Source organism: Hetaerina americana, unplaced genomic scaffold, assembly GCF_022747635.1.
Source record: "Hetaerina americana unplaced genomic scaffold, ioHetAmer1.1.p SCAF_12, whole genome shotgun sequence".
Taxonomy (NCBI): Eukaryota; Metazoa; Arthropoda; class Insecta; order Odonata; family Calopterygidae; genus Hetaerina; species Hetaerina americana.
The window spans coordinates 15,142,857-15,170,148 of NW_027286292.1; the positions used below are offsets into that span (position 1 = coordinate 15,142,857).

Here is a 27,292-nt window from a genome sequence, read left to right on the forward strand (position 1 = left end):
CTAAGCCTCACAGGAGTCCCATATTTTTTCTCTGGCGGTGACTCCTTCGTGCATTGTTTGAAAGTCTGTCAAGGCAATCTACCTTTTTACCTACATTCTTCATCTGTGCTTTAAGTCCAACATTCTACCTTGCCACCTAGCCAACCTTATTACTATAAAATTCTAGCAACGAACACTTCTCTGGCTCAATATCTGATTATGTGTACACGTGCATGTGAGAGAAAAATCTATCCGGAACGTTAAAATAATTTGTGTGTCTTTTTGTTTTATCTTTTTGTGATCAAAGTGCTCTAGTTTTTCTATGATAATGAATTAGAAAATTTATAATTAAAAAAATAATATGTAGGAAAATATTATAATAATTTACGAAGCTTTAAAGGTTTTCATGCAATTACCTTGTCCTGGTGTGCTTAAATAAACCAAAGTTGGTTTCCTTGAAAAATTTGCCTTTGTTTCCAGACCTATTTCCAAGGAAGAGAAAGAGAAAGAAAATAATAAGAAAAGCTCTCCGGTAAAGGGTATTACCTCAATGGCCTCAACTATCACACCAATGGGAGCTTTTGATCCAGAGATAGAGAAAAAAAAGGTAAGAAATGCGATCACATTTTCAAAGAAGCAGATGAATGATACACTTCCTAGCATCAACTTTAATCTTTACAAGGTATATGGGATAAAAAACTTAAGGGAAGGACAGATTTAGGAGTGTATCTACAATGTGAGCAGGTAATAATTGCGAATAGATTTTAATAATAGCAATAAATCTTCCTCCCGTGTTATGTTTACATCCGCCCGGTTTTGCTAATGCCGGTTGCATGCGTAATATACTCGTATAATCTCAGTTGCAACTAATGTTTAGTTTATGAGATGTCTTTTTGCTGGAAATGTGGTATCCTATGACTTTTTGAAATAAAATATTATATCTTTAGCGCGCTGAATATTTTGATTTCGCCAATAATTCCGCATAAAGTACTGCTTATGTTTGAATTTCATTAAATCATTAATATTAACAAATCCTTTTTCTTATATTTGATAGATTTTCAAAAACTTATATAGGTAGAAGATATTCACTGATAAATTTTTGATTAATTGCAAAGGAGTTGAAACTCTGTCTTGATTGGTCTCAAATAATATTAATATGCTATAATTTTTATGTAAAAATGTAATTAGTTTTTGTCTTCAAAGATGGACAAGTCAGAGGAGAAGAAAGATTTTCCTCGGTCCAGGAAAGAGTACCTAATAAGGCATCACTTGGAACGCACAACTGGGGCAAGTAAGGACAAATTACTATTGTTCTTTATTATCTCCTTCAGTGTCGATGCATAGTCAGTCACCCTTAAGCCATTCTCCAAGGAGTGTATTACAAAGAATTGTCAAAAGTTTACACAAATAAATCATGCACTCTGAAAATATTTCTTCAAATAACAAAAGCGTTTTCATTTTCTTTAAGTATTAAATACATGCATTCATCCGGTATGCTGGAAAAGTTCTAAGCCAGATTCCTGTTAAGCCTTAATGTGAGCTATGATATCGTGCGCAATATTTATGGCTTGAAGTTATTTTCTGTTGAAGAAACTTTGGCCCAAATGTACACTCTTCGTCTACTCTTATTAAATTTCTGGCATTAACAGCGTATCCAGGAGAAAGTGACGAAATAGAGATGCATTCTTGGCTCTATTTTAGTATGCTCAATGGATGAAATGTATGGTGTCTGGGAAAACTTCAGAAGTTTTGAATATTGTTTTGATGTAATGAAATAAAAATAAATCGAGACATTTTATTTTATCAAGGTTTTGGAAAATCTGTCTCTATTGTATTAATTGTTCATAATGATAACTTTTTTGTCGGTGGGTAAAATTCTGGCAATTCTCTGATGCGAATTTTCTCCCCTAGTCGACGGAGCTCTGCTGCCCTCTCCCACGCGAGAGAAACTAGAGCCAATATTACCACGACGGAAAGAGGAGGATGTGTCCATAAAGAGCCCTCCTAGAGCCAGCCCAAAAAGCAGTCCACGATCAGGTACTACTAGTCTTGACTTTCTCAATTACGATGAACTCAGAATAAACCCCAAGACGTCATTACTAGATTTAATTGAAGAAAAATCACCGCCGTATCGTCTAAGTGGTCAACTTTGAATTACCGTCACTTTAAGCATGAATTCGGGTGAAAATGTTTTCAACATTACATTTTATAACAGCCGCAGCTTGTATTTCGTGGATAGCTATAAAACTGAAGGACATATTGCAGTCGCAAATAGTTACACCGTATTCTGAGACGTTCTTTTTCTTCATTGACTATTATTTCTGAATAATTGGTTTAATGCCGAGAAAAAGGAACACTAAACGGAATGCAAGAGATAAGCACGATAAATTCAAAATTGATCAGGAACCATCAATTACAAACATGCACTTAAGCTATAGAAGATCCATAGTAATACCAGATCTAAATATTTTATAATCCGTCGGCAAAGATGTCGCGTTTGACTAATAATGCCTGAATCTATACTTTTCATGTTAAATTGTTTTAATGGAAGGAAATAATCCACTGGCACTAGGTAATAATAAACAATTCTAAATTAATGAGCCAAAAAATTATTTTTTAACGTATTTCCCGAAATTCGTGAATAGTAGTACTATCATTATATAAATATTCCCTCTCTATAAAAATATCGAGACAAAATATTCTATTGCAAAGTTTCCTATGACGCACTTTTAAGATAATTTGAGAGCTGAATAATGCAAGCAAAGGGTACTACTATTTTGTGTTGTTTGGGCTATCATCGAAATATTTTCGCTGATTTTTTACTGATATTAACCTTGCAGCTTTGACATGAGTATTGAACCAAGTATAAGAAAAAAATAGAATCTTATTTTATATGAAATTAAATATAATTACACGTTTTAAATATTCCTCGTTATGATTAATACATGCTTTACGCTGAAGCATTTCCCCGGGACTGAGGCCCAAGATGATTCCAGTACTCCCTCCAAAGAGATTTGCTGTCTGATCATGATTGAAAGACCACGATTAGTTTGTTGATCTTTCATATAGACGATCTCCGAAAAGGGGGTCATAGGGGTGGGAGCATGAAATGGAAAACTGCAGTTCGTTCAACGATGCAAAAATTTAGTTTTCAGGAACACATACGTCTTCCACTCACAATGAAGCAGTCCCTCATTGAACTGGCTCTGAATATTCCTGCAGATTAATGATGGCGAATCTAATTATTTTCAAGTAATTCCCTTTTGAATCATGCACCGCAGCCATAAAGACCATCGTTCGGGAAGCAAATAAGAACCGATAGCCTCCCACAAACTCATTGTTCAATACACTCGAAAGTCTTTTCGGGTCAATTCAGAATTTGAGAGATTGATATACATTGTGATGGCTAATTATTTCTTACTCCGTAAATTTAATATCATCGCATTAAAGTACGTTTGTAAGGGAATTTTCGTGACCAAAATGGTCACCAATTATAAAATCCGCTCAGAGAATATACTCTGATGAAAATTTTGAGCCCAAGAGGGACGGAAGGGGTGACGTTCTTTCTGGCCAAAAACTTCGCCTGGAGTTGTGCGTGCCAGTCAGATTTGCCAATCCGTGCTGCATGCTAATGCACGTAATACAGTCAGAGCATGATTATCAAATTTTCAAGCAGCCCCACCACCAATGTGTCGTGCATTAGCACTTGTTGATGGTGCTAACTATTTGTTTCTGCTCAGAAGACGGACCAAAGTAAAAACACCTTGCATTCCAAATACCCTCTTCGTGGGTAACATGTAGTTCACATGTGTGCGATAGTATATTCCCCGCACATTTAGTCTCTGAAAGTTAAACCAGAATGTTAGTGTAATTTCACCAACTGTACGTCAGGTAATACCTACGTTTTGTTGTCCAAATATTTCTACTTCTTTTTAAAATCATCTTAAAGCATATCCGAGCTCCTCATATTTTGAAAAAATATTCAGATGGGATTTATTCATAAATGTACTCAATTAACTTTGAGGTAATTAATCATCCGTCTCATGCAAAGACAAATAGAACTTCTTTTTATTTTAACGATGAGAACCTTAATTAAGCGGGAAACAGATCAATTACATCTAAAGTTCATAGTTTTAGTTTAGTATATCTATTTAAAGCAAACATTTTGGAATAATACATGCTAAAATTTGTTTTAAAAAAATCATCAGCTATTCAACTGAAAATTGCGTGGTTCTATTAGTTTAAGTTTTAATACTTATAAAATTCACTTGAATATGGTGTATATTAACCCTCAGTTTAGTTTATCAAAATGAGAAAAGTATATAAGCAGCACGCGTATATATGCAGCTGCACGTATGTAAAGTATATATGCAGCTGCACGCGAGAATGAACGATGTCTCATGAATTCTGTAATATTGTAGTAAGTTTCTATCTAGGTCTCCTGTGGTGAAAGACCAAGGAAGTAAGTTTCTTTAAGCGTATTAGAAAACTTTTCCCTTGCATTATTTTTATTTTCGATGCTTAAATGTAACAATTAGTCTTAAGTAGAAGGAACGAGCTGATGCGCGGCCATTTTCATCCCCAGGGCGCTCCAGATATGTGCCAACGGTACTCATTTTCTGGATGCGCCTTATACTACCTTGATCAAAAATTTCCCGGAATTTATTCAGAAAATTAAAAATACAAGTTTATTCATCTAAATCTATATTGTTCCCTTCAAAGTAATCCCCATCGACTGCAACACACTTATGCCAGCGCTTGATCCAATCCTCGAAACATTTTTTATATTCGGTTTTCGGTATGTCCATCAGTGCTTCCTGCGATTTTTCCATTACTTCCTCTCGGCTGCTAAAACGCGTTCCCCGTAATGGTTTTTTAACTCGATTGAACAGAAAGAAGTCACAGGGAGCCAAATCAGGTGAATTCGGTGGCTGTTGGATGTATTTGTTGCATTTTTCGTCAAAAAATTACGAATAATGATAGCACTGTGCGACGGTGCGTTATCATGGTGCAAAATCCACGAGTTTTCTGCCCACTTTTCTGGTCTCTTTCGGCGAATTGCTTCACGCAAACGTCTCATAACGCCCAAATAATACTCTTTGTTTACTGTCTGGCCTTCTGGCAAAAATTCATGATGCACTACACCGTTGTAATCCATGAAAACCGTCAGCATTGCCTTCTTTTTTGACTGAAAACGACGTGGTTTTTTTGGTCTCGGCTCATTTGGTGAACGCCATTCACTTGCCTGATGTCTGGATTGCGTGTCGTACTCATAAACCCACGTCTCGTCTCCAGTAATGATCCTTTTGATGAATGTGGGATCGGATTCAGCCTCGCAAATCATGTCTTTTGCGACGTCAACACGGTCTCTTTTTTGCATGAAATTGAGGTCTTTTGGCACCAACTTTGCTGCTACACGACGGAAACCCAAATCATTAACCACAATGTCTTGGGCGGATCCATAGGCAATGTTCAAGTCCTCCGCTATTTCTCTGATGGTTAATTTGCGGTTATTGACCAACATTTCTTTTACTTTATCAATTTTTTCACCGACTTTCGATGTCGATGGTCTGCCACTGCGTTCATCATCTTCGATTGACTCACGACCACTTCTGAACCGCTCGTGCCACTGGTAAACGACCGTTTTTTTTAGAGAATCGTTGCGGAAACACTTTTCCAACATTTCCAACGTCCGTGCGCCACTAAATCCGTTTTTTACGCAAAATTTAATACAAGTTCGTTGTTGCAAATTTAAATCCATTTCTGCAATTGTAAAAAATCGCCAACACACACAGAGATAGATGTACTCTTGGCTACGTAACTTTTGCAAATGTCAAGTTATGACACTAAGATTTAAAGGGAATATCAACAACAGATGTACCAATTTAACAAAAAAAACAGAACTCAAATCGGAACGATGGGAGCGCCACTCGGTGGTTATTCCGGGAACTTTTTGATCAAGGTAGTATATCAATACTATTAGCGCCAGCAGACAATTCAAGGACGAAGTATATGCAGCTGCTGTGCGAAAGACAGCCAAATAGCTTATGGGTTAATTCGCTATCATAATGCAGTTCACGTCTACAAAATATCATAACGGTTTCAGAGATTGGATCCTTAAACTCAGTCATTTCCCAGGGTATTTCAGGTTTGCGTGAAATTAGTTACTGTTACATATTAGTAGCCATTTAATAGTTTTGAAATTAAACAATCAAAAATACTATTGTGTTTTAGTTCTTGTGCATCAACGAATTTTATTTTCAAAACCTTTCGCCATTTTTTTTAACTAATCGAAAATAAATCGGGTGTTTATCATATTTCTTTCTCTAAAATATGAACATTTGAACAAATTGCAAAATATTCCAAACAAATACGTTTGACAAGGTGCCTGATAAGTGCATGTGGTCAAAATAGAAAAGAAGTAGTATGAAGAATAAGAATAGAAGAGAAATCCTTATGAAAGTAAGTGAATTTGATATTGCGGTGGGAGACGGATGTGAAAAGAGTGTGTCTTATTGTTTTGGTCGTGATTAGCGAGAGAGAAGAGTAGATGTTTAAGGGAAAGGGGTAGACCGATGAAATGATGGGCGAATGTGGTCGAGGAGGCCCATGAGGGCAAGAGAGCGCAAATGCATGGGTATGGGAGAGGCTAATCAATGCGTCAGACGTGAACGGCGCGGCTTGGAAGAGAGTGATCACCAGCGAAGATATTTTCCTTGACCGTAACATAAAATTAGGTTTTTTTTCACTCTGCGCTCGCTGAAATGGAACGGCGTGGGTGGGGGGGGGTGCATGCATGTATGTGCTTTTACACTCCTGTTTTCAGCACGATCACATTCCGTGGGCCCAGCAGCTGAAAGTCGGTCGCCCAAGCGTCACCCAAGGGTTGGCTCACAAGGGTCTCAGTCCTCAACCAGCCCGGCTCAGGTGTCAAGCCATCCAAGCATAGCCAACAGCCACCACCCTGCCCTCGGGCCCAAAGCTCCCTCCTCAGCCATTCCCTCCCAGGTGGAAAGAAGACCGCGCCCTAGTAAGTATTCCACTGCTCTTCTCTCTAAATCCTCTCTTTGTTTGACATATTTAAATAAATATAGAGGTATTATATTTACCCATTCACTCATTATAGGTGTAGAAATATCAGAAACTGCAATTTTTTGTGAATATTTTCCATTTTCTTGCTGTATTAGCAAGGTATGAGACATTTTTAGTGAAATTAACAAATGTCACCAAGATTTTGAGGACCGTAAGTTTCTGCCAGCAGCATTTTTAATTAATGTCTCAAAATTATATGATATAAGTAATGAAGACATTAATATAAACTAAGAAAAATTGTGAATCAATAATTAATTTTAACTTATCCGTTGGAATATGTGAAAGAGCAAACTTAGCTTTAACAGCACCTTTTAGTGTACCGCAAGGGTAACAGATTTAAATGCATGCTCACTTATGCTCCACTTTGCCTCAGTACATTTGATCGTAGCATAAACTAAGTAATATTCAGCTTAAATCATTGTAATTTCATGGCTTTCTAGGACAACAGCGCTCTTTTTCATAAATATAGATATTAAGTTTTTTTTAAGTATAACGCTATTTACACCTTAATTTAGTTACGAAGTACTAAGTGTTTCCATCCGAGTAAAATATCCTGATAATAGTTTAGAGATGCCAGTTTCTTGCTTATTCATCGAAAAAATTGATTCGAGTAAACTTGTATACGTCACATTTAAGGCATCACTAGATATAATTCATTTCTTTACATAATGTCGATTCCATAGTTTTGGTATTTTTTGATGGGCTTGTCCAACTCAATATAAATACTGAGATAAGATATATAAATTATTCACTTTTTTAAAAAACAAACTATAAATCACTCAAATACTGATATGAAAATGCTATAAAGGCTTTTATTATTGATTTAGGATAGTTCTGTTTTATTTTTTAAATTAATGCCCATGTCGGTCGATCATCCTCGTAGTTAATCAATTACCACATGAATACCTTTTAAATAAATGAAATAAATAAAAACGCTAAACAAAATTGGGAGCAGGAATTGGTCTCATTTTCCATTTATTGATAATCAACCAATTCTTATTGATATGAATCCGTCACACTGACTCTCTTGAGTGCCATAACTAAAACAGGGCTATTAGAAGAAGTTAAAATGGAAAATTATCATAACCATGTTCATAACTCTTTCTTTATATTTATTAATTTCGTTGTAGTTATCATTATAGTTATTTTTACCATGGTATTCATATTTTAATTACCATTTTTACTTTGGTTCATACATACTGCATTTTATTGATTTAAACATGAATAGATCATGGGGAAATTCCAAAGGTGAGGGCCTATGAAGTGGGATGAACCGTGAGTTATGAGGGATATCTGCCGAAAGACAGGGAAACCCATGGATCACTAAATGACCACCCAGCTCCTTCACCCAACTCACATGTGCCTTAATTTCACGGGATGTTGTCCACTCTTACCTATCGGCTTACTTCTTTCCTAGTGCCTCATGGCGACTTTATATTAGCGTATCAAATGCAACCGTGGCACTTCATAACCTTACGTCACACCAACTTCCTTTATAGGACTACACTGCATCTAAAATGCCTGATTCATCCCCGAGCGCACGAAAGATATAACTCCTTCATCCACTCACTCTGTACTCCGCACACAGTTACTTGGAAGTCAGTAGGATTTTAGAGAAGAGGGAAGGCCCTCACCCAACAGATATGAGCAAATTTTCTCCCAGATGGGCCATGAGTAGGGAGCCGAGGGTGGATATGTATATATGAAGCATAACCCCAGAGCGTAATCAGCGGTATTCCCAGGACGGCATCGCCCCTAATGCCCAGGTGCTCTTATGAAGTGATGGTGACTGCCTCTCCTGGGGTTGCAAAAGCTCTGCAGCTGACGTCCCATTGTGACACGGAAACTCTGTTGCCATTTAGGATACACATAATTAGTGCACAGCTGTTTTCCGGTCGGCACGGCAGCAGACCGGCTCTTCGGAGCAGCTTCAGTGATGTCAAACTCGGCTGCGTCATTCCCATTAGCATTTTATTTTTAGTATAAAGGAAGCCCAGTAGCGTTTACTCACTTTTTAATGGATTATCGATTTCGAAATTATTATATTATTCGGGTGAACAAGGTAGTGTCTTCAAGTAATTATCATCGCAAGTCTGTTAATTTCTTCTTGTGTGAGTAGAGTAAATTTTAAATGATAGATTTTAAAATAGATAGATTTTAAATGTACAAATAAGAATGCAACATATCATATTCCGTATGGGGAGGGCAATAAAAAGAGCTTCGAGGACGGTTAATAGGTGACGTGGGGAGTGCTGTTAGGGTACATTTCTCATCTCCCTTTTCTGCTTTGGGCGGCAAAAAATGGTGGATGGCAAGGCGGTAAACACTCACAATCAGTCAAGGCAGGTATTATACTTATATATACCCCAGCCTTGGGAAGGCTTGCTCGGAAAGGAATGAGTTTATAAATGCCTGGATCAATTTTTTTTGGAAAAGAATTTCTAATTGTTCCGTAGAGTCGTTTGAGGATTCTTTTTATGCCAAATATTTGAAGCATGTAAGCCATCAATAGGGAAAATATCTTATATTCTTGTGTATAGTGTGACGGCATTCCTCCCATTGAAATATTCCGGGGAAAGGAATATATCTCCTCATCGGGTCTCTAAATAGGTTTTGCCTCGAGTCAGGACATGTAAACCTTGAGTGAAACAATATGTTCATATTACTGAAGGAACTTGACTTTACAATTAAATAAGAATAATTTGTCTTCTGTGTTAGAAAATATTCGTCACACTGAATAAAATACTAAACAATATTAGCAGCTAAAATAAATACTTCAGTTTAACAAAGTTACAGTCTCATTATCACTACTTATTACAATTGTAAGAAGAAATAGAATAGGCACAAGAACTGAGAATCAAAATAATTGATGTGAACAGTAAAGAAATGAACGTATTCTGTTTGCCAAAGGTATGGTAGTTATAGTGTATTATGACATGGGAGAGAAGGAGTTCAAACGACACAGGAATCAACCACGAAGAAACAACATTTGCTACCAAGGTGAGGAAAAGCAGTGGCAGAGGCCAGGGCAAGTGGGCGAAAGAAGGAAGAGCCCTCAGGCTTTAAGAGAGTTAGAATTGGTTAGAAAGTAGAATGAAGTTCTCTAGTCAACCAGAATAACTATTGAAGGGAAACACAGCTCCATAGGGTCTGCCACTGATGAATTTCAAATTGGCATATAAAAATCTAGTATTTTTTGCTTTCTCGCATTATAGCTTATTCTCAAATTTTACTTGCATCATCCCTGCTAAGTATATACTCTCCTTTACCCTTAAAAACTTAATATGTATTGAACCTTCTTAACTTGAATATCTTAACTTAAGAAATGGATATCTTAACGGGAATTGTTGGTAATTGCCAAGAGGAATTTTGGCACTAAAGATGGGCTTTCGAGGGGGGTTTGAGTGTATCTTTGGACTAATGCTTACCAAAGTTGACGCATACACCTTTTGGTGGAGAATGCAAAATATCGTATGAATCGAATGAATATCAACGAGTTAAAAATTGCAATGAGTAGCGTTGACAAGGGATGAGAAAGCGCGGAGAAGGAGGGGATATTTAGTAAGGGAGACGACAGGTACTGAGAGAGGTAACGAAGGAAAGGAAGGATTGGCGCCCCCACCCTCGCCTGGCGTCGATAGAGTGAAACGCATTTGGATGGGGATGTGGGATGGGATGAGAGAGGATTCGCAATTCCGGGCTCAAACAACATCCAAGCAGACCGAGGGTATTTACTGTCTGTTGGCAAATAGTGCGACGCCATTGCTGTGCTCAGTTTTACAAGTTAGAGTATACCATTTTGCAATGATATGCATCATGCTTGGCAAAATGCTATTTACCCGATTTACGCTATTTCTCGATCCATTCTGAATCCCCATTGCCCTTAAAAACTCATTTAGATATTCTGACAAGGCTCATTCCTATATTTTACGTAAAAGTATTAATGGATAAATGAAGTGAAACTGTATCGGAGAAAGCGTTTCGTAGGCAGGGGTGAGAGGCGTTATTGATTTTGTACACTTATTACAAATTAAATCTGCTGCTAGATCTGCCCAAGTACCATGATATCTCCACCTTCTTATAGTAATACTATTATTCTAAGGACATCTGTAGTGGCACGGAAGGCATTGGGATCCTGATAATCCACTCTTGATTTGTCGTCAGGTTCCTAAGGGACCGGCGACCTTTGAGCTAGAAGGTGGGCGCTTTGTGATCTAACTTAACTTGAATTTGAATCATATCGCTATAATGGCATAAAGTCAGGGAGTAGTGAATTAAATGTAACGGGAAAATTAGAGTGTACATTATTATATAGTAGACCTCGGTCGGCCTGGCCGTTAGGAAATACATTTTACTCATCCGACATATATATATATATATATATATATATATATATATATATATATATATATATATATATATATATATATATATATATATATATATAATTCCTCAGACTTCCGCATACATCACTTTTATCTGATGATCCCTTTTACAGGAAAAGTATCCTACATGTATAGACCAAGTTAATGTATATCTAGCTGTCCTAATCTGGCATTCTAGTAATCCCCCACGATGATTATGAGATGATGGTTATATATTATATTTTGATTTTTAGCTTAAAATATCTCCACGGCAAATTTTACGTAAGGACTCTATACACCTAATGAATATTCTTTAAATGCCAAATCTAGGAATGATTTTTTTGAAATTACATGCATTAACGTATGAAATTTTTGTTTAAAAAATCATATTCACATCCAATCTGGTCAGCACAATTTTAGAGAATTTTTTTTAGCCAAATCTTCACGAGTTAAAAATGGAGTCACAGGCAGACTTCTGTGATTCAATGGTCTCTCTTGAATTCTGCCCATGTGAGAAATGGCCTCAGCCACCGGAGGGCCTAAAATCCAATTACTACTACGATGGAGTTTCATTGGCTCAGTGTGGACCATGTAATCTCATTATTCAATCAACTCTCAAGGACGAGATTTCCTTATTACCGAATGATAAAGTGATCCGTACATTTTCATCCAATAATCTCTTTCGTCGATGGTCCTAATGTCTAGAATATTCATTCCCAAAAGTTCACCAGGTCGTCTCTAAAGTTTGAGATGAATTTGAGAATAATCAATGATCGATGGGGGTCTTTCTGAACTCATTCTTTCGATCAGCCCTCTCTCCGTGAGCCTTCAGCGCCCGACTCACTCAAGCGTGAACGACTGGAGGAAGGCGCGCAGAAGCCGTTTACTGAAAAGTTAAATGCGTCATTAATAGGCTTATTACAATCTTAAACTGATTCTGTAGCGTTCGCTGACGACTAATTTGGCTCTTTGCGACGATCACCAAATGCTCAAAAGAGTCGGTAAAAGGGCCTTGAATGCCCTGAGTCACACATGGTGCTTGTCTCAAAAATCATAATGGTTTTAAACCCTCACAGATTTTTCATAGTAGATGAGTTTCTTAGTTCAACTATTATTTCCATAACTTGAAAGAGACTTATAAAGATTATTTTTACAAGACTGGAAGATATAAAAGGCTTTAGCCCCTATGCTAATGGTATTACTGAATAAATTAATTAAGTTTGACTTCTTTCGAAATTGAATATTCCTAAAACAGCTTGGTGAATCTATTTTTGCTGTTACATCATGAAATTTCCATTTTGAATAATAAAAAACATAATAATCAGGTGATCGTATCTATATTTTTATAATTTACAACTTCATGTAGAATACTTCACAGCTGAAATCAATAAGGGTGTAAACTAATTGAAAATACAACCACATATTTTTCTCCACATACAGGTCGTTATGTTTACGATATTATGGGAATATCCTGCTATAGAAGCTCACTTTAGGAGTACTCCTTAGTTTTTTTTGTTCATAATACAAGGATATAAAAAAAATAATCTAAAAAATAAGCAGTGAAATTTCATAGTACTTCTGTCCAATTCAAAGTTTCACATGCCTAAAAATAAGTTCTATATCCGTCCTTAACGCTGTATTTTAAATGGTTAAGCATGCGTGCTCTGCGAACTCTTCATTCATAGAATTACCTTTGGCAGTTTTATTCATGTCATACTCATGTTATCTTCTGAGAGCAGTAGTAAAAAATGCTTCATTAAAACTTGATTTGATATACTGTGAAAAATTCGGTTTGAAAGGCTAAGTTATGCTTCGATTTTAGAGTTGTGCTAATTTATGTGGCATTGGTCATGTGCTGTAAGAATGTGTAGTATTTTTTTCTATTTGATTTCAGTCATCATTATCGCGAATAAAAAGGTGTACATCCGAAGTAGCATGCTTTCTCTTTAATGGGCTGAGGCTTTAGTTTCTGATCGCACAGATAATTTTCCCCTTCTCATAAGAATTATGTTTTAGGTAATATTGGCTGCCTTAATTTACCTCGCTTGCAGAAACCAGTCATAGGCTAAGAAAATGGAGAAAATATATGTTCTGTAGATATTAGTCTGAGCACAATTTGGCAGAGGAAGTGTACCTCCCGAAGATCCCAATGTAAGTGTTACGAATTTTTTTACACGTTCTGCAAAACCTTTTTTCTCTCGCTTGAGTGTTACTTCGCTTGAAATACGAAAAACTTTAGAAGACTCGTCAAGAGGCAAGATATTTTTTCCGTTGCTTACGGGGCTCCAACCTGTGCATTTGCCTCCCGGTTAAGCGTGGAGGCTGGTGTACAGACGAAATCCTCACCTGCTTGTGTCACTTCATCCTTCGGGTATATCCACCATACTTTTCTTATTGCTCTCTATCACTAGTGATTTATGTACATTCTCCATTTTACATGCGCATAAGATATATGTGCGCGTAATCATCATTACCGAGCACAGAAACTAATGGCGGTTTGGTAATATTAAGAAGAATCCGTAAACTGTAGTAAGGGGATCGAGATGGTGCGGGGGCTAACGTACTGGCTTCCCACCATGAGGGCGCGGGTTCAAATCCCGGCGGTGTTGAATATTTTTCAGAGGTATCTCGATCCCTACTTGAGGTGCTTTGTGGAGGGCACTTTGAGTGAGTACGCCGTCCGTCGGATGGGACGTTAAACTGCGGACCCCTTGGCGCCTTTCGTAAAGAGTAGGCTAATGCCGACGCCGGGTTTTCTCTCCACCCTTCATCCTTTCCTATCCATCCCCTATGGCGCAAATGACCTTAGCTGTCGGTCGCCTCCCCTCAAAACTACTAACTGTAGTAATTTGCATATGGAATTTTCTTTCCTTATATTATAGGGTCAGCAAAGGAGAGATACATCCTATAACATATTAAAATTACAAGTATTATAACATGCGCGAACCCCAATTTTCTGCTTCTTGCCTCTAAAAAACAAGCTCTATAACTTAAAACTATGTGCGCTGGCAATTAAAATGTTCATTCGATTTTAAACGTACAAACACACATTATGCAATCTGCTTTAAATTTATTAAGCGGACTGAAGACGAGCAACCAATACTTAATGGTGCAGTTTAAATAGTTCAAATCATACTTTGATCCCATTTATTAATGGTTTCTTAACCATTCATGTTCTCCTCACGACTTGGGCTAATGGCTAAAATGTATCTCGACTGAAAATGTCAACACAGTAAACGATCCATGCTGATTTTACCACCTAAATGCCATTCAGTCTTACTCAGTGACATCACTTGAAATATTCCGGTGTATAAAACGACTCTTGCAAACGATTTGGCCTTACTTGCGCCAAAATTAATGTTTTATCTTTAATAATCTTATTCTTAAACCGCCAGCAGTTACAGCCCTCCCACACCGCCGGAAGCAAAGGTGGCAAAGGTTTTACCCTCTGGCCTGCTTATCTAAAGGTCACGTGACCCAACCCCGTCTTGAATGATAATGCTGTGTTGTCATGAAATGTATTGTTCCAGCATTAGCTCTCGGACTTGAGCCGTTTGCCGTTGGAGACAGCGAGCAATAGAACAACGGAGGGCTCCTTATGGCCAGCCGCCGGCCTGGGAATCATGTCACTGGGGCCATTTCTCCAGGGGAAATAAGAGATCTCATGACGTCGGAGCATCTAAGGACTTGAGAATGCGATTAAGATCTCGAACGGGCTGTTGGTGTACGGGATATTTCCACGTGCTCCTGAAATAGCGAACGTTATGGATTGTCACCCTACGACTGCTCTGGGGTTTAAATTGTCAAAAGCGTATCTGGCGAGCGAAAGGCTGTATTTTATGTAACATAAATCATTTATAAAACTCATTCTAAAATAAGCCCATCACTTTTTTCTTCATTAATCGGTAGCGCATGGAATCGCGGTTTCAAGTTTGAGCAATGGTTTGTTTCTATTACCAAAGAAATCACTAATTCCTGTCTCGTTTTTTTTCTAATTTTCCTTCTGATGTACGTGACAAACTGAATGCGATTAAATTCTGCAAAATAAAGTTACGTGTTTGCAAATGCCATTTTACAGCGGTATGAATTTACGTTTTTACCGTGCATTTCACATGCATAGAAGACGAAGGTGTTTTGTGGAGTGAGATGAGTTTTTGATCTAGTGTAATGAGAAACAACCCCGCGAGGGGTGAGAAGCGCTGTCCAAAATAAATCAGCTTGTGACAGGAGCCAGCAATCAGAACTCTCAAAAGCTTTAATCTTCTACGGTCCCCGCGCCAGCCGCTCTGTGAGGGCCCCTCAGCTTCCGCTCGTGTCTGGCGAAGATACGCCTCAGTGCGAGACACCGCCCACCCAGGCCTCACTCCCTTCTCCACATCCCCTCCCCTCTCTACCCTCTCCTCCTGTGGACCGTTAACTCTGCGCATGAGCCCTGCCACCATGAATGCGGACCACAGATTAAGGCAGCAGTATCTCCCAACTGGGCGAGTCAACTGTGTCACTTAGGGAGGAGGAATAGTCGCCCTGTCCGCAACAAAACTTATTAATGTCGATCTATAGACATGGGTCCCTTCCTGTCAGTAAAATATTGGGGAGTCAACAAAAAAATAACACCGAATGTCATTGTTCACTATTTTTCAATAGCATTCTTCCTAAAAATGTGGCAATCAAAATATCGAATTTAGATATGGATGTCAAAGAACAAATACGAAAATTACGCACAAATTTACCATCTGTTACTTTATCTTTTTACACTTGCTTGGATAATAAAAAACAATCCTGGATCAGTAGGAAGAAAAAGATTAGAAATCGCAGCCTAATGATAACTAATCGGTGACATAATAATTCTTTCGTCTTCTTTCGTACACACATTTCAACTCACACCAACAAGAAATCTCAAATGTCAGACAATTATGTAGCAAATACATTCTAATTACGATAGAAAAAATGGCGGTCAATTACTCATCGATGAGTTCTCATTTGACACCTTTGGTAGCGTTCAACTAACGAGATTACTCATTGACTCCTAATCAGTGTACTTTGTGTAGCCAATAGACTTTTCGCCAACTGGTCCTACAATTTCTTGTACATATTACATTCCATTATGACGACATTGGGCATATAGACGACATTGGGCATATGGGCGACATTGGGCATATGGACTTATGCCCAATGTCGTCATATATGCTGGTGTTGCCATTTGCAAAATGGTTTGCAATTGGCATAATTTTTCTTAGTCACGATGATCATGAAGAAACTAAAGATGATGCATGAATTAAAATCCAACGACTCTTTCTGTTAAACATTATTTGACTATTTTCATTCCTGCAGGTAGGGAATAGATGCAAATTCTAAGCAATGGGTCCAATTTCTCAAATGACGTATTGTAGAAATGTTTAAGGGAAGTTACTTTTCATTTTCATTCAAAAGATCAATTAGAGCTTCCAATCAGCGTGAATTTTCATAACACTTACGGTATTGGCATTGGTCATTTTAGGACCATCATGATTTTTAATATAAACGCATAAATTTACGATTTATAATAATTGAAAGTCGTACGCCTCGGGTCATATTTGATGAATTTGCTAAATAGTTTCTCAATTACTGTATATTTTTGTGGAAATAACAAATTTATCCCTAATTAAAAACAATAATATTACTTTCATGTGATTCCTGAAAGCTATCTATCTAAACCTTGCGTTGAATTACCCACCTCGTAATTTTTCCAATATCTCCTTCGAGATTTGATTTTTGCTATTCTTTATTTGAGCGATATGCTGCAGAGTTTCTTGCTGATTGATACTGGCTACTTGTTTCTGGGTTATTTGCAATAGATATATCAAGTCACTGAACAGTGAGAAAATGATAAAATCGTCAAATCAAAGTCTTAACGTTTACCATGTAAACAAATACATACCACGAAAGGTGGCATCAAGATTAATGATTTGATGATCGTCAGGGGCTAGCTTGTAACTAATATTTCTAGTATGAGAATAAAGGTCGCATCATAGGAACAGTATCTTAAGGTTTGCAATATTCTTTAATAACACGTAAATTTCAATGATTGCCAAAATACGATATCCAAGATCCTCTTCCCAATATGAATTTTACTGTGGCGCATATAGTTCTTATTTATATGACTTACTCGATGTTGGCATTTCATGGAAATATTAGTCAATATTCTTGCACGAATTTTTTGCAGTATTAAAATATCCTTGTCCATACTATTCTTTAATTTGACTAATTACATGCTTAAGTGTAAATAGCCAGATTCAACAAATAACATGACACCGAAAACCCATGTAATATGCCTCTCATATTATTAACAGTCTTAAAAATAACCCACATTGAATACATTGGGAAATCTAAAATTCGTAGATTGGATGCCAGCGTTCAAATGTTCGTCATAACTGGCCAACGACTATCTTAGTGCTGCGTGCAGTATGTTAAACGTGACGGGAATGCACTCAATATATCAAGACAACTCTTCCTGGATCCCAATCATCTGAGCATAGAAAATTGCGCACCAACTCGGAAAGAAATTTCCTCTACATAGAGTAAATAGCACAGATAGAAACAAAACCAGCGAACAATGTCTCTTATTAATTGCAGTGGATCTGTGCGGCAAACACTTCAGATTTCTTCCTTTAGAAATGAATTAATTTTAACTTGTCATGATGCGAATTTAGGAATATCAATCCTTAGCATTTGAAACGCCTAAATTTGTGATGAACCAAGAGACAAACCCTTTCAATGTTTGTAGATATCCTTTCTTTTGGCCTGACGACTTAGCAGATGGATACTTGACAAAACCCGACCTGAAAAATTGACATGCGTCATGTAATGTCACGACTCATTTAACCGAAACATAGTGTAAATTTTTCGCCCATCAAAAATCCATTTGTGGTCCAATCTAAAGATTTGTTCCCGAGTATTTTTAAGCTTACCTTCATATTGGGCTCAATACGGATTCATTTTATTAAGATTGCTAGAATAAACACGGCTTATTTACCCTCTACTCATGAGATCAACGTAATAAAATGAGGAAACTCTTCAAGACAAAGAGAACATAAGAACTTATTTATGGAAATTTTTCGATGATTGCATTTACTATGGAAGGCAGTGATACGGAGGTGCAGTTAGACACGCTTGTAAATAATTACAAATTCGGTCAAACAAGCTTTTACTTTTAATAATCGTAAGTTAAAAAGCGGCATTTATTTACAATTATGCTTAAAGGTTGGTAAATTTCCATTAATGCCTCAGTAAATCGGTGCAGAGTCGTTCATGAATCAAAAAATTGCTTATGGTTTGCAGAGGATACTTGAATTCCTTCAGTGTCGACCATTCTTTTCCCCCTTATATGTACTTTTGGCTGCTGATTTCATTCAGTTTCTCAAAAGAATGTTAAGTCTTCAAAGGATTATTCAGCAAAAATGTATTGAAAGCCTTCCTTACCCTTTGATATTTTACTGAGTAACTACGATCTCAATCAGCAGTATATATACAGTATGTTTGCCACAAAGTTTTATTAATAAATCCACATATAAATTTTTTTCCTAGAATGTTGATTGCCTTAAAATTATAAGGGCATAATTGCGTTTCATTTGTTTACTTTTTTCCACACATTAAGGAAAAAATTAGCACCAAATCAACTGGTACTAAATGGCTAAAAAATTCCTTGAAAATACATAATAACAATAGTAATGATTAGGTTTATGTTACAGAATTTCACTTGAATACGTTCACATAACCTATATAGATTACGTATAAGTTCACTGATAAAGTTACAATATATCTATATATTTACTAATTGACTTCACCACAACAAATGCAAAAAGACAAAAAATTGGCTCACAAATTAAATGAGAATCATATGGACTATTATTTCATGATCATTCATAATTACGTGAAGTTTTTTGCCAATTCATTTATTGTTGGGGCTTTAGGAGTGTATTATTATTCATAATTTTTGTTTTCTGCGACGCTAACCTTTTCAAAATTTATATTCAAACACTCCCTCATATGACATCTTCCTAAACAAAGATACTGCTGATCTTTTTCTCGCCATTTCCAAAATTCACTGCTGCACTGCATGGTGTGGATACCATTACAGCCTGCGCTTGCGTACTCGGTAATAATCTTTATACAATAGAAACCTATGATGGGATTTTACATTTAATCGGCTCTTTATTTGATCATACTGTAATCATCTTATCACAATTATAATGTATGATACTATTACTGGGCTATTATTAGTAATATTTCATTCGGCATTTCTATTATCGTTTAGCAGTAAATATGAACCCTTGTTATCCTACCGACTTAATCCATGGTTCTCTCCTATTTTTAAGATCCCTTGTGCTACAATTTTTTATCGTAATTTCAAAAATGTACACTCTTCCTTAATATAGTTTTTTCTCTTGGAGAAAATTTTTAAGGGTGACTATAAATTATTAAAACGTCGTTGCCGGTTTCTGTGTATCTTAGAAAAGCAGGCAACCCACGCAAATTTAATCAATCTTCTCTTTGACCTAATCGGCCTGATAAAGTAGGTAACTTTTATGACTCGCAAAGCCAACACCCTTATTATCTATCTTTAACAGACAAATATTCGATATCGTTGCAATTATGCCAAGTTCCCTTAAGCCGTAAGACGTTGTAGATTATGCCATTCTGTGCCCTATGATTTACTTAATTTCATGAAATAATGGGCTAGTACGTGTTAGTGTCCAATTTTTATTTATTTTATATTTCAAACGTTTAAATCGTCATAAAATTCGAATGATCAATCCATAGTACATCCATTTTCATAAGTCCGTCCTGAGTATCCCCATGTGCAATGAGTGAGGGAGTGACGTTGTGTGGAAAGTATGAGACTTTTATTATTCCGATGTATTGTTCTTATAAACATTTATTAACTTTGATTCTATTTATCTATTATGTACCGGTTACATAAAATATCGTGGGAATATGAAACGATAAAATTGGTACCTTACCCTAGGCCATAAACGAATTCAAATTCTAATAGTAACGTTGATTTTTCATTTACTGAGTATAAAAATCATTAAATTCGCACTTAATGGTTATGTAAATAGTGCGAAAAATATAAAGATCATATTTTTAGATTGCCATTTTTTTCATACCACAAGAAAAATATGGCATTTTTCTTGTAGTGTTTTTAACTTTTCAATCAAATAATTCAGACATCATATTCATTATCATTAGGAATCATCAAATAAAAATTGGAGACCGAGCTAAATTATGTACATAGTCACAGACAGTGGAATTAAATCAGCGTATGCACATTCAACGAGACCCATTCAAAGTATTTTCTCCTAAAGCCACCTTCGCTTTAATTACATACTCGTCAAAGAGGCCGAAGAAAAACTCACAGAAAATATTTGCAAATTTGTCATCACCTTTTGAAACTCAAAACATGTTAATTCCAATTACATGCTCCAAAAGCAGTTTTTTCCCTTTAACCCTTTTAATTTTTTATTGCTGCATTCTTGCTATGGATATATTCTGCACCAAAATTACTATTTTTATTCTGCTCTTTCATTTGTTTGCATGAGCGTAGTTTTTCCTATTTTCCTTCACTCACTTCTCGTGGGGTTGCTTATTCATATATTTACATTTAACCGATACTAACGTTATATTTATGTTATTTATAAAACTCGAAGGCTTTTTTCATATCCCTTTATTTGTGTGAGTGTTATCCTTCGCTGAGTTAGTTGTCTCGCAATGTCTGCATTAACAAATTACAAAATTCTCTGATTTGGACATTACTTTCAGAATGGTTATTTAAATGCAAAATTTAGACGCATTAACATAAATTGAGGCTTTAATCTCTTTCAAGAATCATTTACATGAAACTTTTATGCTAACAGGAAATTAATATAAGTTTCGCTATTCATTCTCAATTTTTTACCGCGAAAAGATATTTTACGAGCCGAAATGCTTTCGTAATTCCTTTAGTGCCAGGAAATACAATCGACTTGTTCCAACCACCGCCGGATTGCAACACAACCAATGATACCACGACGCCCGGTTTCGTGCATGGCATGATACTGGCCCACGTACTTGCCCCTCCGCAATCCTAGATCATCGTTTGCTCATGTACGACTTCTCCAACTTTTATGCTGACTAAACATCCACTTTACTTCCCATCACTCAATGATCGATCGCCATACCACCGCCCATTTTACCCCGACGGCGCTTTCTGGTCCACTGACCGCGCCGACCTCCGTGTGAAATCACGGTAACGATTCCGACATCATTCGCTCGTGAGGCAGGCACTGACCAAAATTCGGAAATTGAGGCGTGTGCGTCTTCCTCCTCGTCCTTTTCACCCTAGTCCATGATTATCTCGCTCTTCTTTCAACCTTGAAATCCCAGGGCGTGCGAATCCACACACCACTTACGCAAGACTCAAATGTTCTGAGAAATCTCCCCGACCTGGAAAACACCTCTATCCTCTGGCAACATAGCCAGTTCCAACAACCCGTCGCGCAGTACACGATGTTGATCATTTCAATACTCGATGCACATCGGGATCGATTGGAGGCCCCTGCTTGGCCTCCACCCGTGCAAGACCCAGAGAATGAGTGATTCCTTTGACGGAGGGCAACTTTCAGTGCATCCAGGTGATTCTTGTGAATTACAAAGCTTACCAAGCTTTTTAACGGCCGCCGCTTCCGGGTTAGCACATCACTCAGTCATCAATAAAATAAAAAGTCATTTTTTCACTCCGGAAGATTTTAGAAACCTAGACATAATATAGCTTTCATATTGAAAGTTGGTTTCGAAAAGGGAGTCTTCCTCCGCTTTCAGAGTGGCGTGGGCTGATTTGCAAGCAGGAAGTGTCTCACCCAGATACCTTACATTTGAGAACACGTATATAACCTAACGCTTAAGACATCATTTAGCCCTTATTTTCTGCGGTTGAGTCCTTAGGAAGTGCGAGGAACTCGGCTAATACTATTCATGTCAAAAAATCTGGAAATCGCTCCCTTCAATCAGAAAAGTTGTGACAGCATGCATTAAAGGCCTTGAAGATGCCTTCGTATTGAACGTAGGCACGTTGCTGTAAACGCTTTCTCCGATGATCCCTGAGACATTGGCTGTTTAGTTTGTGCACAATTTTGCACTTAGTTTATGAGCAAATTGAAACGAACGCATTTATCACTTTATGAATCAACGCACAGATTTGTTAATTTGTTACCCACTCTTTCACACATTTTTCGGGACTATAGTCGTATTAAGTAGTGAGTAAGGAAGTAATGCTATTTCATGTTGATATTATATCATATGGTTATTGATGTAATTATTTATTCATTTACAGCGCAGAAACATTCAACCTGCTCGACATGCATCCACTAAAAAATTAAGACCATCGCCGTCTAATGAACGCTCTGGCTTCACTCAAGCCCAAGCCTTATATTTCTCTTGCGGGAGTAATATATATTTATACATATATATATATATATATTTGCTGCAATAGAACCAGAAAAGTTGTAATAATTCCGTGCTAGCTTTTGAATTAGGAAAAACCGAAGAATGTAAGGTACAATAGAGGGATTGCTTATTGTGCTCAGTATAATGTATTTTAGATTTCTTCCGTATTCAAATCCTTGCCGTTTGTCCTACACTATGGAAATTAATCATCTTGCAGATCTTAAGCCTTAATGTGAGGTGTGCTGCTGGAATTTCGCGTACATAACGGCAATTACTTCTCATTCGCCATAATTTTATTTAGTTTATTCTGATTTAATCTTTAAAACTATGGGCAAAAATCCCCTAAATATTCTTCTCTGATTCCTATATCATAATTGCTTCTACATCAAGGAAATGCTGTTATAATTGTTATAAATTATCTACAGTTAGTTCATCATCTTAAAATTCTTGCTCATTACTTTACTGAAAACATGAATTTTATTTTAAGTAGAGAGTGATTATTTATTTTCATGTTTTACAATATGAAATCCATACCACTTACATAGCCATAGAATCAATGATAGTATAGTCAAATATCAAGCCAATGCGACAATATTTGCTGGAATGGTCATTTTATTAGTTATTCATCTGAATTGCTGAAATCCTTGGTTATATATTTTTTGTTGAAAAGTCTTATTCCTGTGGGTGTATCTCTTTTTTATTCTTAGAATGCTTTCTGAGAAGTACATTAGTAGTTTCAAGTAGGTTACTTAAATATTTGAGATAGTCAGCATACTTATATTTTTATAGTTGAAAGCTAATTTATTATAACTGCTTCTCACCTCTTCTAGCCTCTCTGACCACTCACACTTCCCATACCCGCCCCAAAAGTAGCTCTGTTCCTTTGAGAAATGAAGAAAGCAAACCCCATCATGCTATGAAACCTAAAACTATACCTGCCAAATCTGTGAATGGAGTGCAGACTACTAAATTGAAAGGGGACAGAAGCAAAAATCAGGAGAAAAAGGATACTAGTAAGTAGTTGAATTAGCATTAAAACTATTTCATGTAAAGCTGAAATTAAATCCGAATGTCTGCAAAATGAAAAAGAGAGATATAAGAATGAAGGGAAGTCATAGGAGAAATTAACACTCACTGTAAGATTTTTCCTTCCTTTTGCTTATTTTTTACTTCTTTCTTAGTTTTATTAGGAAAAGTTAGTAGTTCTCCATGATTCATAAAATATTCCTAAATTCCACATTTTATTAGTGGTTTTTCATCACTCCTTTTCATTACAGGTTTAACATAGGTACCCATAAAAATAAATATGAGTGTAGGTATATTGCTCTTTTTCAGACATTGTTAATACTATAAATTAGTTATGCTACATTGCTTAAAACATTGTAATTCCATCTTAGAGTAGTTGGCTTGTAGCAACTATCGTACGAAGAGCAAGTACCCTTCGTCTTGTGCCTATCTTATATATTTATATCCCTTATCTTGCAATATAATGACTTGCTATTATAACCTCCAGAACCTTTACTTAAGGAAAAATATTTTTATATTGCATGCTAAACTGAAAACATAAATCTGATAATATTAATTGTAGGTACATGTAATGGAATCCTTGAATGCTCTCAAATGCTCACCGTACATTACTTATTATTTTGATCGTTTAGTTATGGATATTGCAGACTCACAGGAGACAAAAGCTTTGGAGAAAGATGACACTGCTGTCGCTGCGCCACCGGATGGAGGCGAGCCAGCAAAGCCTCCAGATTCCGCTCCCGAGGCAAACGAGGAACCTCCGAGTACAGCGCCACCCGCGGCTGAGCAGCTGTCTCAGATAAATGGTGAAGGTTCGTGGGAGGAAGAAGTTCCATCCAATCATTTGGATGAGCCCCTCGTGAAGTCGCCTCCCGAGCCTACGCGGGTCAAATCACCGGAGCAGATACTGATGCGGTCTCCAGAACCAGTCAACTGGACAGTGCCATTGGATACAGGGAAGACATTTACTGTCACGCAGAACGTTCTGGAAGGTGAGCTTTAGTTCCCTAATATTGACATCTTTAAATGCTTTGGAAAATTATCTGGCTGCAGGGAAGTAATTATTTCACTTTCAAAATAGGTTTTTAGCGTCACTTTCTATGCATCGAGCGCATATTATTCTGAATTACATAGCTGACGAGAGCAATTGTATTTTCATAATTTCTTAACCATACCTATGATTATATTTTTTCTTAACATCTTAGGCTTTTAATTATGAGCTATTTAAATTTTTCACCAGGCATTATCAGTGAAAACATATGTATATGCTTGGTAATTAAAGCATAAGCCAATCATCGTTGAAAATCATTCAGTGGGATTCATTAGTAGTTAAATTGGCATACTGACTATTCCAAAGCAAAAATTGCACAGATTTCTTAGTAATTCTAAAACATAAATAAATATGACATTCACGCTGAACATAGAATTAGACCTGGTGGAAACAAGGTGAAACAACTGGGAGCAATCGCAACAATCGAAAGACTTCTCTACGGTAGGTGTTAATTACTAAGCACTAATATCACATCCTTTCTTTTTATTCCAAATGTAAATAATCTCGTCTCGAGGAAAAATTTAAATACATATATTGCTAAACGTAGCGAATGATTCGAGAATTACCTTTCCTTAGAGTGCAAGAGCATCACTTGGAGAGGGAGGGGTCGATCCATGGGTCGACCTAAGACGTCTTAACGTTTTTATTGTCCTTTTCGAAGAAGAGCTACCTTTTTCCCTCCGTATTAAACTAAGCATGTAGAAGCCATATCGCTTTTCTGTCTATTCCATAGGTTTACTGATTCAAATGATCTAAATGCCCGAAAAACAAGATCAACTGGATCGATTTTGCCATCTTTGATACATTTCCCTCCAGTGTGGTCCACCATAATATATTCTCCACGCCGCCCGATGAAAGTTCTTCCTTGCTGCAATCAGTCACCGTGTCTCTTCTCTTTGGGGCTCATCTATAGATGAATTCTTGGATCACTTCGGCATCTCCATCTTTCCTAATCGGCGTAACCGTTTGAACTTAAGTTTGCTCTCGTATTGAATGAAAGGCCGCCATCGTTCCCATCGTATTTTGCGCTGATTCTCTCTCCACGATCCCGCACAGCCTCCGCGGTTTCACACACTCCCTCATTTCTCCGAATGCCCTTTACACAGCGTGCCCTACCCTCTCGCATCTCCTCTTAATTTCATACTCCCAACAACGCTCACCCTCCATTTGACCTCATCCTTTCTCCCTCTGTGCTCCCCGAAAACAAAACACTTCCCACTCCGATCTCATCCCCCCGTTAAACCATGTAATTTAAGGCAACTTCCAAAGTTGAAATTTGTTGTTCATATGTATATATCACTATTATCACCATAATCAACCAAAGAAATTGTTTGGCAGGTGAGGGTAGACCTCACATAATTCACCCTACATGCAAAATTCACGCATCAGGGTATGGTGGCCAATTTACTTCCCTGTACCAGGTTTTGTAGAAAGATCCACTACCCGAAATAAAGCGCAAGAGTGAAGCGGGGGTGTCCAAAGGCGTGATTCGGAATAGAGTCCAGAATCTATGATCAATTACGGAACGCTCTAAACACAGAATCTTCCATCAACTTCAATTCAACATCGCGCACCCATCAATGAAGGTTGATCAAATGGACAAGTAGTGAACAAGTAGCTTTTTAAGTTCAGATTACACTTATCGAAAGCATATCAAAGCGGTAGGAACCTCCGTGAAGGTTAATTTCTCACCGGGCCATTTCCCGGCTAGAGACAATGCGAGTTTACACACACCGCGGATGAAAACTCGATGACTGCTGGCGCAAGGAATTTGCCAAAAAAGATGTTTTGGGTTTTATCTTGAAGAAGAGTAGGTAAATGGGATTCACGACATACCAAAAACTATTAGCATCGAAGAAGGGTTTGCCACGCTCTTTATGGAGGTGTATGACCATATGGGGAAATTGAAAATAATTTCGTACGCCCCCTGAAATTTCATTTCAATTAAGATACATTTTTAAAAAGCTGGGCGTGTAACTTCAGCAAGGTATTGATAAATGAAAAGCGAGAGGTATCTCTTGCGGGTATCATTTATTTTCTCTTACTTGATAATAAGCTTTTCTTATTATCATAGAGCTGAAAACGGATAGAAATTTGTAAGTAGCAGTTTTTCTACAATGGTTTTAAAGTTTAGCAAACGTAGATAAGTGCATTGGCAGAGATGGTTTACAGAGGCTTTTAAAAACGTCAAAAATAAAATCATTCCTTCTTAAATGTTACCCGCTTCTGGATGGAAATCTATGATGAAATGCTTTTTTAAAACTGATTTACTATCTTTTCCATGGTTTTTTAATGCATGCTCTACGACAGCTGTGAGAAG

General features: G+C 37.1%; 1 protein-coding gene across 1 annotated transcript in view; it reads left to right on the plus strand.

Moving 5' to 3' along the window:
- LOC139685814 (mediator of DNA damage checkpoint protein 1) overlaps positions 1-27,292 on the plus strand; it is a 222,783-nt gene that overhangs the window by 171,558 nt on the left and 23,933 nt on the right. Inside the window, exons 11-16 of the mRNA XM_071582932.1 lie at positions 460-586; positions 1,183-1,270; positions 1,891-2,016; positions 6,806-7,009; positions 23,726-23,908; positions 24,554-24,913. Of these exons, the coding sequence (XP_071439033.1) occupies positions 460-586; positions 1,183-1,270; positions 1,891-2,016; positions 6,806-7,009; positions 23,726-23,908; positions 24,554-24,913 (1,088 nt within the window). The remainder of the gene's footprint in view (positions 1-459; positions 587-1,182; positions 1,271-1,890; positions 2,017-6,805; positions 7,010-23,725; positions 23,909-24,553; positions 24,914-27,292) is intronic.